Source organism: Sturnus vulgaris, chromosome 4 (genome assembly GCF_052056855.1).
Source record: "Sturnus vulgaris isolate bStuVul1 chromosome 4, bStuVul1.hap1, whole genome shotgun sequence".
In the NCBI taxonomy this organism is placed as follows: domain Eukaryota; kingdom Metazoa; phylum Chordata; class Aves; order Passeriformes; family Sturnidae; genus Sturnus; species Sturnus vulgaris.
The window spans coordinates 32,290,703-32,308,052 of NC_142246.1; the positions used below are offsets into that span (position 1 = coordinate 32,290,703).

The 17,350-nt window shown below is 37.5% G+C and overlaps 1 protein-coding gene across 4 annotated transcripts in view; it reads right to left on the minus strand.

Moving 5' to 3' along the window:
• WWC2 (WW and C2 domain containing 2) overlaps positions 1 to 17,350 on the minus strand; it is a 95,095-nt gene that overhangs the window by 30,543 nt on the left and 47,202 nt on the right. For all 4 annotated transcript variants that reach the window (XM_088163536.1, XM_088163537.1, XM_088163538.1 and 1 more), the window contains 6 exons: positions 16,413 to 16,489; positions 11,727 to 11,806; positions 8,911 to 9,040; positions 8,087 to 8,233; positions 7,021 to 7,094; positions 3,771 to 4,013 (listed from right to left, as the gene is read on the minus strand). In XM_088163536.1, the coding sequence (XP_088019662.1) occupies positions 3,771 to 4,013; positions 7,021 to 7,094; positions 8,087 to 8,233; positions 8,911 to 9,040; positions 11,727 to 11,806; positions 16,413 to 16,489 (751 nt within the window). The remainder of the gene's footprint in view (positions 1 to 3,770; positions 4,014 to 7,020; positions 7,095 to 8,086; positions 8,234 to 8,910; positions 9,041 to 11,726; positions 11,807 to 16,412; positions 16,490 to 17,350) is intronic.

Here is a 17,350-nt window from a genome sequence, read left to right on the forward strand (position 1 = left end):
TACATGTCACAAGTTCTCAAGCAACTAATCTGAGAAACAAGAAACATCAACCATTGCTTTCTTACTCAAAGTGAATGAACTGAATTAGATACTCAAGAGTGCCCAGAATTCACTCCCTTTGAATGTTGGATACCAGCAAAAAGACATTAAGTCCCTGATTCAGCAAAGCATGAAAAGCACTTGCTTACACCCATGCTTATTCAGTGAGCAAATCTGGGTTATGCAAAGGTGAATAAGTTACCCCGAGGTGAGCCAGGGTGTGACTTCCACTCCACTGCCCACGCCACATGTGCTCTCATACTGCAGTGATGTGTTCCTCTGCCAGTACCTGCTAAGGCTGTTAAAAGCATATGCAATATTTCATTCTTCACTCAGGAAGACATACATACAGGTTACCACATCAAGAATTATGTTAATCTATAGTATCAGACACTCTTTCTTATCATTTTACTATTTATCGATGCCTTCTGTTTTATTTTAAAGCCTAATTTATACTGCTTTTCCCAAGCAAGAGTGCTCTTCAACTAGCTTTTTCGTGGCTTTTCAGTAGTGAACTATGATTTTTTTCTCAAGGAAGTGGCACAGAAATTGCTCTGTGTTCAACTACTAATGGAAGAAGGCAAGAAAGAAAATAAAAGCTTAGGAGTTTCTCTGACTGAAGTCCTCAAAAGACACACCTACAACCACCTCGAGAGAGACACACTACAGCAACTGAATTTGTACTACTGAACTAAAAGGTTTCATTGGTTTTTATCTCAAAAGCACAATTAACAGTTTGTTTTCTTTTACTGTCTTAAGAAGGTTGACAAACATAATTTATCCCTTATAATTTAGTACCTGAAAAAAGATTATTTCCTGGAAGTAATTTGATCTACTAGTAATTAAATAGTAATCAAATACAATTCTTAATACCTACAGGCTAATGTCAGAAAAATGCTAGTCACAAATCACAAACACAAGCCAAGTGATGAATCACTTGCAGAAGTTTGAGCAAATGCAGGAAGTAATTTTATTATCTCACAACAAATTGAGATTCAGGGAAGGTTTTTTCATTCTACATCAGGCCAAATGGAAAAAACCTAACAAGCCCACCTCCAAAACTTTCAGGCAATGAACCTTCCCTCTATAGCACAGGCAGGAACTATAATATCCAAAAACTCCCATGTAAACACCTAAACAACCATTGTGTTATCTATTCTGACACAGGCCTCTCTTGGTCTCTCCTGTTTGCACCACTTCTATTTAAATTAACCTATTACTCCTCGCAGGAGGGACCTCAGTGTTAGTGAGACATCTTTCTCTTTTGATCCTCAATTGTAACATTGCTGAGAGGGGCAGAGAATCTTTAAAGAAAATACATTAAAAGGTTAAAGTGCACATACCTAGCCTTCCAAAGCAAACTTAGGTAGACATGTTTGTGAAAGGCACAAGAGCAGATGCCGGTTTTGCAGGCAGCAGCACAATCAAGTACTTAAATCATGGACCTGTTCAAATGGTTGTATTTACTTGGGAGATACTGCCAAGGATTAAAACAATAATGGAACTCAGAGGCAAGAAAGTAGCAAGTAGTTCTCAGCAGTTCCACAATCCAGTTATTTCTACATAGTTGCTTTAAGGCTTCTTAAAGCAGTCAGAGTATGCCCTGTCTCTGCCTTTTTGAAGTTGATATGTTATGATCTACACCCTCCTTCTGTAAATTGAATCCACGTACATCTACTAGTGGCAATTTCAGCATCCTGCTCCAAAATAACCCAGGGCTATGCTATAATGTTTTTGTTTTAAGTCAGAGCACGTCTCCTGTTTCTTTTCCCTTTAGAAATAAAAAAACCCCAAACCACTATACCAAATGAAAGAACCCTTATTGCATTAAGCTCTGGCACAATCCACAGTTTCTTATGCTGCTGCTTCATTATCAGAACCTGTGAAAACATTGCTAACTGAAAGCATTTAGGAAACCTTATAGAAGAAAATGATAATGCAACAATAGCACAGTATTTTGAAGGTGGCATGGCTCCACCACTGATAATGGAGAGGAGAATCTCCCTCATCTCCAAGAAACAAAACTCTGCTGCTTGATCTGATATAATTAAATGTATTTTTTTAAACTGACATTTCAGGAAAAGTTTAATCATTTGAATCCTTCTGAAAATGAAGATTTACATTATGTTTATAGTAATCAGAAATAGTCCTCAAAATAGCCTTGTGTGAAAGAATCTATGTACTCTGGAGTCACCAAAGGAGATAGTTTTAATATAAACAGTTGAAGCTAGAAATTCACTAGAATAACAAAAAAGTAACCCAGAAGCCACCATAAGTGCTACCTCAACCAGCAGTGCATAACATACCTTACATTAACCTCAGGAAAAAAAGCCCAAACACTCCATATTTTTAGGATTAAAAACAGAAGGAAAAAAGTATGAGGAAAAGGGGGGGGAAGGAAGCTCTAACAACTCATTCTGTCATTTCACATGGAAAACTAATTTCTTCTTGACAATAGGGCACAATTTTACTTGCCCTTAGTATTTCAAGTTTGGCATCTGACATGTATGGGAAAAGAGTCAGATGCAGAATTTACTCTGGCACTAAAGCAAATCCAAACCACAAGATTCAGACACCAGCTACCTACTCATAGCTTGAGCCAAGATTTAGCTATACAACAGCATATTATCAAAATCTTAGATTCAAATTACTTATTTGTGAGTGTGATTATATTATTGACACCTTATTCTCCATTTATTAATGGCAGTCAGAGAGCAATGGTACTTTAGGTACCACTAGCACACACAGGTAGCTTCTCCTGTAAAAATATAGTTCTCTTCTTCTAAAACATATTTGGATTATTAACATAATGCAGTTTAAACTATTATAAAGTGTACAAGTATTAAAAAAATCTTGTACAAGACACACATTTGTACTTTGTAAACAAAAAAACTTCCTTGTTACTCAGCTACAACTTAGGACTCAGCTTTTAATCCTGTAACAGGAATTTGGCCATACAGCACACTGGAGCAACAGCAGATGTTTCCTAGTAAAGGGAAGTAAGAAAGCCACACAGTGCTGATTGTATTACTTCAGTAAGGCATACTACACTGATACACACAATGACATTTTGTGTTCATTGCATTTTATGGGGGCTAGAGGTGCCCCTAAATTTATTTCCACTTAGAGCTGATGAAAAGTCCATCTGTGACAGTCAGCTTTGATTTTCTCAAACTCTGAATATGGCTAAAAACAATTTATTGTGACAGCAGCTTCACTTACTAGTTATGTAGCAGTAAGTTAGGAAAGTTTTGCAGCAATTATCCTTCTCATCTGAACTTTTTGAGGTTTCCCCCTTTTAGATACATGTTTTTTGCGTAATAAAACTCACAATGAAAGGCTTCAGATGTTGCAACAATCAAGATAATCTTTGTAACCTGAGTTCAAACAGTTTACAGCTATTATCAGAAATGAGTGAATGATGTATTGCCTTCCCGCTGGTGTGTTGACATTCCTCAGTTATTTAACACCTGTCACAGGCATTTTCATGCTGCTAACAAATGCAGAGCAACTGATACTGCAGAGCAGATACAGGGTGTTCACATTCTCTTACAGTACTGAAGACTCTTTGTTTTTCTGCCCATTGGGCTAATAACAAATTTAATTAAGATCTACATAGAACAGGCACTGAAGGAAAACAGCCCATCAAAGCATAGTTCAGCGTCTGCAATGAGTACAAAGGTTAGATTGCAGAAAGCAGCATCTAATATTAGCAAAAGGCAACCCCTTACCTCTCAGCAAGTGCTTGACTGGGTGTGCTTTTCACAGACACCAGCTCTTCCTCAAGCCTCTTCCTTTCTGCTTCTAGCTGTTCTAACTCATCTTGAGTACGTTTGCGTGGTGTAATAAACTGAAGCTCCTTTAAAAGCTCTTCTTTTTCATTGATTAACATCAGCTTTTCCTTTTCCACATCCAGTGCTCCAGGCCAGGCTTCACCATCTAGCTTAGAGAGTTCAATCTTCAAATTAGCCATGCTAAAATAAAACAAAGCAGATTTACCTGAGTACAGCACATCACACAAAGCCCAGGAAAGAGAAGTGATACAATATTTTGAAACATATCAGGATATAACAACTTTTTATACTCAAGGCCTCATGTTTAGTTTTGTTTCACAAGAACGCAGACTATGCTAGTGAATCGGACCACATATTGAGGCCTGCAGCAATATGCATATGCATTAAAAATTAGTTGCTCCTATTCCAGTTCAAGTGGAAGTCACAATTTTATTAAAAGCTTTATTGAGAGCAATCTGTCTGGTAACATAGCAGTGGCACCATGCTTTACTCATTCATGAGTATGATGGATTTCTCCTGTGCTGTGGGAGGCTGACAGCTCCTCAGAAACAGACACGGCTGTGGTGAAAGAATGTGCACCACAGCAAGGTGCTCACTTCAGCAAATCTTAAGACAAAAGCATTGCTCTTCTATGCAATTAAATAAAAAGGCAGTACAACAGCAGGTACCTAAAGAGAAAAGAGATGAACTCAACAGTTTGAGTTTGTGCAACTGCTGTTCCCATTGCAGTATGGGGGGATCAAGACCACCAAAGCTCCTGAAGCCCTCAACCCAGTTCCAGAAAGGTCTGGAAGAACAGACTGCTCATGATAGCTAATTTGCATAGAAAGTGAGAAATGTAACTCCAGGGCAAGAAAAGCTTGTCTATAAACAGGTACCCACACAGGTGCCCAGGACCCTGGACACCCCATCAGATGGATCCATGCTGGAGCCAGGACTGCTAATGTTTGTTCGTTTCCTTGTTCTCTTTTTCCTTTTCTCTCCCTTTGCAATTTCATTCTACCCCTTACTCAAAATCCATCACCACTTGTTCATACTCAGAGGTCAGGGACTGACATCCCAATTTCCATGTGGTGTGTGTAATTTACTAACACAAGTTTGTAAGTTTTTGGTGACTGCTTGACTTTTGTCATTCTTTTTTGACCACAGGCATCTATGAATCTTGGGTGCTCCTTCCCCCTTAAGGGTGGGATGCCACAACAGGCCAAAAAGGAATATTAGCTACATCTTCATCACATCAGGATAGGATTGTCAGCATACTGTATCAGATCCTTTTGAATAACAATTGCAGCTGTATTCAGCATTGTTATGAACACTCCACCTCTTTAAGACATTCTGCTGGCTAAGCAATGTACAAAGTTATCAGATAATTTTCAAGTAGAGATGTTCACTTACAAGATCCTCTCTTCATCTTAGCTATTTTACCACAAAATAATTGAGAAGTTGCCCATTTAGTATTTCAGAGAAGATGGCCAACACTTACTACATTACAGTGATGGTTACAGTGGCCACAATACTTGAGGGATTGGTATAATTAGGCATTGAACTTCATGAGCAAACTGGTATGTATCTTCATTATTCCAAGTTACATACATTGAAATTTCGACCCATGTTCTTGGCTAAGCAATTAGTGAGAAATAAAGATCCTGTGCTGCAGTACTCCATGCTCTGAGCACTGCACAGTTTCTCCTGTTTTCTCTTTTCCCCCCATGCCAAGATAGAAGTGGCAAACTGACTAATTTCAAGGAAGTTTTTTGTTCCTACAAAAGAAAGATAAAATGCAATGCTAGGACTCCTTGGTATCAACATACAGCCAAAATAGAGGGTGATCAGGTTTTGGATCAATTGTGCCTGAGAAACAATGCCAGCTTCCTGCATCTGAGTGACCACCTGACAACATTATATACATGATGATTCTGAGCTGAAATCATACATGTTCAATATTGAACAAACACAGTAACTTTGGTGTTCTTTGATGAATGCACTGATTATACAATGAGGTTTTATGATCCATGATGAGCATATAATGGATTACTGTTGTTACTGGTAAGGACAGTAGCTATTACTCTGTAAGAGGAAGTATACATTTGAAATTAGGCAAAAAAATCAGTCCTGCCTTTAAAACCTAAAAACAGGCCGTTACTTGGTACTTCTAAGTTGCAAATTTATTTTTGTAGTTTTTTAAATGATCATACCACAGTTTTCCAACTGAAATAATATTTAAATCTCAGATTAAATGGCATTCCAGGCACAGTTTTCATCTGGGGAAAAACGTTATTTTTTTAATTTTGTTGCATTGTTTAGTTCTTCATAGTAAAAAAAAAAAACCTATAACTTCTGGTGTGGAATAGTGCTTAGATTTCTATTTCCCTTAAATGACAAAGCACCTCCACAACAAAACCAATAAGGCTTCTAAAAAGCTGACAAATAATTTGCCAACAAATATTAGAAAATAATACCACACAAGTGTACTACCCCAATAGTAAATCTTGCTCTAGTATTATGCAGCATTTCTGGTGCACCAGAAGATGTCATTCAGACCTTAAATATTCTGCTTTCTGGTGCCCATTTTTCAGTGCTGTGGCAATTCATCAAGATGGCACCACTTTCACGGGCAAGCACCACAGAACTTTATTTGACATTCCACATTCATCAGTGCAGCAGGTCCTGACTTCTTCTCTCCTCACATTAAACTAATGAAAAAAAAAAGCCAACCCATAGTGATAACAAGTTTTTAAATTATCTAAAGTCCCAAGGGAAAAAAGAAATAATTAAGCCTACTAAATCTGCACTGCAAGTCTGAAGCAACTCTAAAACTGACAAGCCTTCAGTGGTATAGTAAAGTGAAATTACGATCCCAAAGAAGGATATAATAGACATAAATAACCCGGCGACTGCTTCCCTCAGAAAGCCAGCTCACTCTATTCCCTTAATCCTGGAACTGCCAGTAGTTTGTCAGTGTTTTAATTTTGTTTCACAACACATCCAACTCTGCACTAAGGAACAGCCGCAGCTCTCCCGAGCGCTGCAGCCTCCGGAAGGGCGCGCGGCGGTGCTGCCCGCTGGATGTCGCTGCGAGCCCGGCCTTGGAGCCGGCAGCTTCCCGGGCACCGGCAGCTTCCCGGGCACCGGCAGCTTCCCGGGCACCGGCAGCTTCCCCGGCCCGCGCTCCCAGCGACCCCCTCACCTTCGCTTGGCCTCTTCGTACTGCAGACTGAGCCTGACCTTCTCTGCTAAATTCGATCTACTTCTTGCTCCAATCTGTTGAGAGGAAAAAAAACCCAAAGAAACAAAATGTAGCCTCGTTACTGTGCAAAGCTTTTAAACCAGCCAAGAAAACCTAGGCAGAGGTTGGAAAAATTGCAACTTAAAGAGAAATAAAACTACCCCCTGCCGCCAGCCCCACACTTGCTGTTAAATCCTAGTTAAGATCTCATCTACTCGGCTGAACAAGAGCGTTTTCTTCTGAGCCACTCCATACATTTTAGCTACTGTACTACCAATTGCCGACATTCCATCACAGTAAAGCCAGAGCATTTTCAAAGAATTCTTGCAACAACTGCACCGAAAATTCTGATCTCCTACTATGAATTTTGTTGAATGCAGAATTTAGAATGATGTCAGTGCATTTCAAAATTAGAGTTTAATAAATTTCTTACAAAACATAGACAAGCTCTTTGTCTGTAAAACCTTGAACACTCTCTTTCTTACAAACTTAGCTTGTAGAGCTTCAAAGAAGGTATCAAAATTAAACAGCCCTCTGTGCATTTAAAATATGTCAATGAAACAAGGTTTTACTAAATCACTGAACAAGTAGTCTCACAAACAGTTTTCCAGTTGTGAAATGAAATTGTTAATTTAAATTCTGAGATCTTTTTTCCTGAATTTTTTTTTTTTTAAATTCATCTTCATATTTAATTAGGTCTTTAAGGTGAAACATATCCTATAGACAGATAAAAAAAAATACTATCCACTTCTCCTGATCTTCCCTGTACTGGAGCCATTTGACTAAATCAGACCGTCATAAACGCTTCATGACAAATGTATGAAGTTCATCTGAATCTCGACTTAAAATTCAAGGGCAAAAAATCAGAAAAGTAATTCTAGTGTGAGTGATTCCAAGTAATTCTGTGAAACAAGTATACATATATATACCATCTGCAACAGCAACCTACCATTTGATTCCAATTCCATTAACAGTACCATTCTTCTTCAATTTCTCTTTATACTGGACAAAATAGAAAAAAGCTCACCTCACCAGAAATGTCAGTCTGAGACCCTGTATCCAGAGTTTGTCTAGGAAAACACAGCTGGGAGTTGACAGAGCTGGAACTCAAATCTGGTTCAGATGTTTCAGTGGTTTGGTCAACATTGAATTTTTCCCTCAGCTTTGCAAGACTCTGTCCAGGAATTAGAAAAGGAAGTGGCATTAAGTGGCATTCCTTTGCACTTTACCATTTTATACTAATTTATTTCCAAAAGATATTTACACAGAAGACTCCATGATAAAAATTCTGGGTTTATTTCATATTAAGCAAGCCATCCTTTTAATCAAGCCATTGGTAGGTGGGACTAAGGGTGACCAATGCCTATGAAAACGTAAAAGCGACTCATTTGGGTTTGTGTCTGTTTTAGGACTTTATTTGTGATTTTTAATTTGTCAACCAATTATGAATTTTGCTGAAAAAAAAAAGGGGAGGGGAAATCTGCTTTCAGAAATAGAAATAGGACAATTTGGATTAGAAAAACTTTCATTGATTTGCAAAATGGTCAGGCATCTCGTAATATATCAATTTTGTCCATTTAATATTCTAAATTGTGCTTTAGAGGTAACATGCATTGTACCTTACATTCCAGTTCCAAAAAAAAAATCTATATTCTCTGACACAGAGCAGCCTTTTGTATTAGGAATGTCACAGACTTCAGTTTCTGCATCCGAAAATTAATTTTAATACTAGTTCGGCTCAAAGAGTTTTGACAATCTCTTAAAAGTATAAAATGTGAAGTATTTATCATCAGGGAAGTGAGTCATGTTACAACAAATCCACACAAAACTTCCATTAACCAATCAAAATACCTTCATTAAATCTTGTTTTTCTCTTTCGCCTGAACTGATCGCCTTTCTGATGGACTTCAGCTCCTTCAGGATGGCTTTGGCCTCACACAGTTCATACCCGCTCTGGCCTCCAGACATTTTTTGGTCAATTCTGTGGAAAGAGATAATATTAATAGCAAATAGAGAAAATCATATCTCTGCTTATACTTCAGGCAGAAGCAGACTTAGAGAACAGAAGAGAAGGAGGTGAGATTCCTTTTCTTTCAACAGACATGGAAAGGAAAAATGACATTGAAATCTCCATTCAAATACAACTTAATCCTTGGCAAAAATATCAAGGAGCACAGAGTTATTGCTGACAACACTGTCAAAATTCCCATTCCCACCATAACTCTGTGCAGCATAAAGCAGCTTTTGGGTACACCTTTTATACTAATAACTATTTGTGCTCCTTACAGAAGCAGATTTTATTTCAAGTAGTATCCTTCCACCCTAACCCGCACTGGGACATGGGCAGACAGGCAGGCTTCTTGATACTAACCAGCCTTTTTGAGCAGAAACATAACCAGCACCATTCTTGTCTCAGCTTCCCTCTAGTTCACCCTAATCCTGGGCATTAACTGTCTGGAACAGCTGTTCTGCTCAGCCAGTCATCAAGCTCTCTTTATTCACAAAATCTCTGGATAATTAATGCCATATGTCATAGATTGGACAATTCATTAAATTCCTGAACTACCAATGATTTTAGAAACTGTAACCTGAAAATAATAAAACAAGGCTACCCTAAACTTAGAGATAAAAAGATGATTTATTTTACTATTTCCATATTTAATTCAAGAACTACAGTTTGTAAACACATTTCTCTGGTCTCTAGTTTAGCAGAGTATTTCATAGCATCATGGAAATGACTGCAGCTGTGCTTCAAAAATTAAACCAAACCATCAGCCATCTTGATAAAAATCAAGCATTTAGTAGAGAATACATTCTTTTATAATACAAATGATTTTCTGTCTTTTATCATCATCCATCATCTTTGCTGGAAGTTAACAGCCTTCTGAGTGAGGAGTGAACAAATCAGAAGTGATCACAAGCATCCTCAGCAAGAACAGCAACTTGCACAAAACACCTGTAACTGTATTCTATTATCTTCAAGTTTTGGCCACAAAAATATCAAAGTTCTAAAGCAGTCGATAAAGCTGTGAGCATGTCTGTTCTCTTTTCTCCATATTCCAGTTTTTTGTACAAACTAAATTGCATTTTTGTAAGGAAATTACCTCTGTGACATGGCAATCATTCCTATTCAAGGATATATTTATTTCAGCTTGAAAGTTCATCAAACTCTTTCATAGGCAGGCACTAGGCACTTACTGTCTGACAACTCTCAATTTTTGGTAACTTACCAGGCTGCGAAGGTCAAATAGATAGAGGACACCAACAATTGGGATCATGAATGAACAGTTGGGTAATACACCACATGCTGTCTAGTAATATGACATGCCACATTCAAATTGCAACTGCTTTATTCTGTATATAATTAAGATAGACAAGAAGCATCTCTAATATATAAGCTATTCCATCATCCTGTTTTAAATTAATGGGATTAGTACTGTTTGAAAGTGGCTGACTGAATTTTAAAAACAAACGTCCATTGTGTTTCTGTGGAATGCTGTTGACAGTTTCTGAAACATGCTTTGGATTCCTATCAAAATGGCTTGTGAGCAAGCTGCTTTAAAACAATACTTCATTGTTGAATTAATATAATAAAACCAGCATGATTGGCTAACCTTTAATCCTGGGACAGCAGCATGAGTTTTTATTACCTTAAGCTTTAGAATCAATATGTCTCTCCTTCTAAATTCTACTTCAAATGACATCTGATTCACGGTTAAATTCAATCAACTATCCTTGCTGGTCTTTATATATCTAAATAACAGACAAATCTTACATTTCTCTTTTAGTCAAAATGAAGGAGGATAGAGATTTAACTGGCATCTTCCTAATGTGCTGAGGACTGCTTCTACTACTGGAACTAGTGTCCTAAGAGCAAACAGCTGAGCATTTTACTGTGGAAATGTATCCTTTATGTATGAGTACATGGAACAATGCAGAAAACAGCTAGCATTAATAAATTTCTCTTCACATTAGTCCAGAAAACACACTTGTTAGCAAGGTTTCCTGTGCAGCAAGTTCTTTATGGTGACAGTTCCAGTAATGTTTAATATTTTAGGGCCTAATTTTGTAAGGCAGGAGCAGCAGGGAGTTCTTAGACTGAAAAAAAATTCATTCACTAGTAACCTAACTGGTTAAATACCCAGAAAGTTCACCCGGTTCAGCATCAGCCCTCTGGACACCAGGCATCCCAGCAACTGGAATAAAGAAAGGAGGGTGTCTAATCCTCAAATTGTGACTAATTTCCAACCCTGCAGAGTTGTGTACCATTCATACCTCCAACAACAACACCTTTCTCTTTCTTTTGAGCTCATAGGTGGGGAAGGAGGAAAAAAAGACCTAAGTACCTTTTCAAAAATTAAAAAAAAAAATTAAATTGGACACACAAAGCAGCTAATTTTGTTCTTGGGACCTGCCCACTGCCCTTCTTTCTGCCTCTTGGCAACACAAGCCACACCATAAAAAAAAATCCGAGGGGAGACAAATTTCTTATGTTAACTCTTGCATAAAAGAGTTGTCATTTCCACAGATTTCCCATTTACAACAGAGTTATTAGATTCTCATTTTCCTCCACAATAATTCTCTCAGATAAAAGATTCAATTCCATGCTAAAGAAAAGAAATCAGGTGACTGAATTAAGTCAGTTTCTAGTATTTTCATTTACTCACTGTTGCAGTGTTTCAAAGCCCTGCTCCTTATACAGCAGCTCTTGCTTCATCTGAGAGAGTTCTCTCTTCAGCTTCTTAACCTTGTGTGTTAAATCAAAGCAAGAGTTAGAAAATTCCTCTTGTTAAACGATGTAACACATCGCTTTGAACAATTAAAGTATGCACTACATCAGATGAGAGAAAAAGAGTAAATTGCTCTACTGACACACATTAAAAAAAAAAAAAGGATCTTATCTCTTCCTGATGTCTATGGGCAACATGCTTTAGTATTAAAGGGACACAAGCAGATTAAATCACATTCCTTATTTGTATTGATACCACACTGTGTTATTAAACCTGAGAGAACTTTAACAAGTAATTTACTTCTCACTTGTTAAGCATGCATTCCAACTGTCCTACAGGGACATGGCTATTTACTTTAAGTTTTATTATATTTTCACTTTTTAATTCCTGGAAGCTGTTCAGTCATTTGCACTGTAAAAGACAAAATGGACTCTTTTTTTCCCTAGGAACCATCCATTCTTATAAAGCTTTAGAGACACTGGATCTCTAAATATATAATTCACACTTATTTAATCCAAAGACAACTAAAAGACATCACTAAAGACATACGAATCACAAATATATGTGTCCATTTAATAAAAATGTCTTTGGAAAAATATTCCCTACTCTCCCTAAATTTGCATGGTCAATTGCTTCTTAACTTTAATTTGGTATTTGAGATGCCAGCAGGTATGAGTACACTACAAAATATTTATGAATCAAGATTAAATTTAAAAATCTTACATTTAATTTTTAATTATTTCCCAAATGTATGAAACAAGTTTTACAAACCACCTAAAAATGAAAGTACTGAAACACAAATTGATCACCAGCCATAAAGACAAATGCCTCCTTGAAAGTGTGGAGTCCAAGATTTTGGTGTTTATACATCTACAGCTGGCCTGTTTGCACTCTATGTACTAGTCAGATATTGTTAGGCTTTCTAATTTTCCAATCATTAAGGTGAAAAGAGGAAAAGCTACAAGTCCACTGCTGTCACCTACCTCTAAAATTCTTGTGTGTTTTTATAAGGTCCTCAGATATTCAAACTCTAGATAAAGTTATTATACTAATATCTAGAACTTAGACCACTTTAACTGAAATTAATTTCAAAATATATCTCCAAGATATTTTGCATCCAAATCCCTTTAGACTTCCTACTTGCTGATATTCTTCAAATAAAAATAATTTAGAAGAATAAAAACAAAGAAGTATGATTCCCAGCATGCCTGGTAACTAAAAGCACTCAGCATCAGCAGCTGCTGCAGCTCTCAAAGAGACTTAAAATGCTTTACATTTCTAAAATAACCAGTGATTTATACAGTCTTTGTAGGGGGTTGTGAATGATACTTAGACATTCCAGCTTGCAGTTTCTGGCTAATATATTTTCTGTGACAGAAATAAAATGCTTTTAATCTCCATTTTCTTCAAAGCAAAATCTATTCTCTGGATGAAGGGTTATGTTCAGGCTTTTGGAAACTATCATACTATCATCACTAGTTCTTTTACTTGACAGATAACTGGTTTTATTTTGACCATACTGAATAGTTAGCATGACAAATAGACAATTTCTCTAAGCATATATTCAGTGCTCCTCAGCTATTTTCTCCTTGACTAGTATGAAAACTCCAAGAATAATTTCTCAAGTGTTCTGAACAAGGTTAAGGAAAAGGAACAGATATCACCTCTGTGTTCCAGCTGAAGTGATGCGTAAAATATGAAACAAGTCTGAATTTTTCTGAAAAATACAGAATGGCTAAACCTTTCCCTTTCAAAATCAGAAACAAGTATTTATATTAATAGCAGAAGCCACACTTGATTTTAACTTAGACGATTGGATCTCTCAGAAACTCTTACATTTTTTCTCAAGATCATCTTCTGAGTGTTGTCTGCTGTACTTCATCATCATTTCATTATCAAGAAATGTGAGTTGGGTGCATTATCCTAGAAGGATGTGACCTACATGGTAATATAGCCTCTGTTTACTGCATCATCCCTGCATTAAACTATTCTTAGGCTCCTTGTCTTCTCCTTCAAAACTTTCATATAATTCCAGCTTTTTCACAACTCTCCACTTGTTCTAACATTCACCCTCTTTCTTACTGCTTCTGTACATCATCTTTGGTCACCTGACAGAAGTCTTTCCTACTCCTAACCACATCTTCAGGCAGGCTCCTGTGCTAACCCCTTTCTATTTCCAGCACTCAGGTCCTAACAGAACAACAGGACCATCCTCCCCAGCCCCTCCACTCCTTGTTATTTTATAAAGGTGCATTTCCTACTCACTTGCTGCATATGCATAAAACTTGCTGTGATCACATATGCTTTCTGCTATTTGAGTTATCTTGCTGATTGCTAATTAAGACCCTCAAATAGTCCCAGTCAAAGTCTACTGCAGGATGTGACCCCTCAACTTTAGTCTGGTGAGAAAAAAAATATTTCCTTTCCTTCTTATTTCATTTAACAGGTATCTGATTTCTGCCATATTTTCTCCACAACCTATTGCACAGCAGACAGTTCATGTGTCCAGAAGACTCCATACACATATATTACATACAGCTGACAAGGAAAAGGCCAAAGGCCAATTCAGAACCTCCTCAAATGCTGTTTCCCCCCCTCCAGCCACTGTTACCCTGATGATACTAGTAAGCCTCAGATACTGTGAAACAGAGAAACAGGTTTAGTACAACTGGTCTAACAAAGTGCAAAATCTAAGTAGCTGGCTAGTAGCTTACTAATGACTTTGTTTCTCATTAAGTCCATGCATGCATATACTGCAAAATGCCCAAAGCTGGCATATTAGCAAGCATCTTCAAACATTCAGATAAGAGTAAACTCTGATAACAGCCATACCTCTCTTGCCATCTTCCATGACAACCACTTGACAGCCCTAGCATCACAGGGTTCCACTTTTTCTTATCTCAATTTTCATATCCAGTGGCTTTGGATGACCACACACTTTATGCTGATACAGATACTCTGGGACTGCACACTTCTAAACTCTGCAGACAAGATTCAGGTCACCTATTTTAGGCACGTATGCAGGACTTTGCAATGCCAATAAATCAGATGTTGGGAACCAGCAGGATATTAGGCTCCTTGGCTCCAAGAAACAATGAAGAGAGGAAAGCACCTCCAAAAGGTGAACTACCATGATAAACATATCTGAATCTCACCTTAGTGAGCAATTTGTAGATCTGCAATGGTAATGGGAAAAAGTGAGCACAGGGCCTTGCCTGAATTTTCCCCTCTTGACAAGTAGATGACTATATTTAAATTTCATCATGTGTTTTGTTCTTCAACAACACCGTCAAATTTTCTAAATATACTGGTGATTGCCTTGCCAAAGGAAACATCTGTTACTGCTCCATTCATTTCAGAAGGAAGCTATTGCCTTGTTTCTTCTTTCTTGTTCCTGATAGGGTCCTTACTGCCTTTGATTCCCTCAACTAAGCTTACAAAATTTTTCTTCCCACCTCCAGCATTTAAATAAGTTCCCTCACTAATCACCATCTCTTTGGCTTAATGGATAAGGGACTACAAATCGAGATTGGTAAGGATGAACAAGAGTACAAGTACTCAGGAGGGCAACATCCAGACACGAGTTCTAGAGTGCATTCCATCCCAGATTTATACTGGGTTTTAAAAGTTTAATGAGCTGTTCCACAGTTCCTTTCAGACATAAATTGTTTAGATTTCTAATCACAACTCTTACTCCAGGTGAAGGAGGATGTTTCTCTCTAAGGCTTCTATGAATGCTGCTCTGTGTACAAACCAGGAGAGGGCAATAGAAGAGCTGAGTAAATGCTGTCACTTGTGCTGCTTCTGCTCTCCCAGAGTCAGTATTCCAGCCCGCATGGAAGAACTGTGCTGTGAGGTGCTGTCTTTTTAACCTGCAGGCTTTGTTGCAATGTTTTTCATTACTAACTACAGAAAGTATAGGCTATCCATAAAGCATTATATGCCACAGCTGAAATAAATGAAATCCCTATAGATATTTTAAATGTCTTCCAAACAATTTCTTCCTTATTCAAGATAAAGTCACTAGGGACTAACCTGTGAATGCAAGTTCTTTATATGGAGTTTGTTACTGACTGTACTGAACAGAGCTGACCAAATCATGGATTTGTATTCATTAGCAATTTCAAAATCCAAACACAAGCTTTCATCCTTGATCTGAACTGTTCCATTCTGACATAACAGAGGGGTTTTGCACCATTATTGAAAAGTATTTTTCAAACCAACAGAAACTTCTGAGACAGTTCAAACAGCTAATGATGCATTTCTCACAGAACAAAGGTTGTGTAAAAGCACACATCTAGCTGCAGCTCACCTTAGCCTAAAACTTTTCTATTTTTACTCTTCATTTAGAAAACAAAGGCATACAACTGAAAATAATTATCATATTTATTTAAACCTACATCTAATTAGAATATCTGTCAAATTTTCCCAAACAAGTGTTATCTGAAAGCACCGGAGACAGCTCTAAAAATTAATTTTAAACCTCTGAATGGTATCCGATTAGAATATTAGGAGGTTTCAGTACCAGGGTACAAGATACATCTGCTAGTTAAAGCTATGCTTATCCTATAATCATAAACTTGGTAGACAGAATCCAAATGAACGTGAGTTAAGGATTCTCACCCTTAATCTTGTAGTGGAGATTTCAGCCTTCAGAATGTCAGGGTCATACTTCGTGCTTGATGAAGAGCCTGAAAACACTTTTTTGAAAAAGATAAAAAAGACAAATATTTAAGTACTTTTAAATCACTCATTAGTCCCAACCTTGATGAATCCACACTGATCAAAACACTAGAATGTGCTTAAAAACATATAATACTTTAAAAGTTAGCCTTTTACAGAGTAGTCATCATTGCAGCATGGCAATAATTACCCTTTCCCCCGTACCACTATATACTATCTCTCATTTACTTATCCCAGAATCCTTAAGTAGAACCTCATTCTCCCTGACTTTCTATTCCTTGCTCTCTGTTCCTATTTTTCTAGCTGAGCCATCTTGCAATCACTTTCTTCCTGAAACCTGTAATTTCTAAGGAGATCTCAGGAAAGCAGAAGATTTATTCAGAAGTCTCAGAGATCTGGAAGTCAGTCCTTCCACAGATGTGCATGCTCTTTTCATACACTGTCTACTTCTAAGAGAGGTGTTTGGCCATTAACAGGCCTCTGGCAGTGCTTTTCCAGATGCTGATTCCCTGCCCAAGACAACAACCTCTATCTCTACTCCACCCCTGGTCACAGCACACAGGCTACAGAATTACTGCATGCTCTTCCTATAAATCAGCAACACATTCCCTTTTTGGTCTATTGCAGACACCTGTCAACACTGAAGGGTCATTTCAGCCAGGAAGGCAAGAGATCCTATTCACTTTGAAAATAGATTTGGCATAATTTTGTCTCAACAAACTTCAGGACAAAATAGATTTCAGAGCCAACTGCTCCAAATCATGGCTCAAAGGAGTTCACTTGTATCAGAGAGAAGAGGATTCTCTCCAGCAGAATACCTTTATCTTAAATAAATAAATAATATAGAGATGTTAACTCTAAAAAGCCAGAGTACAAGG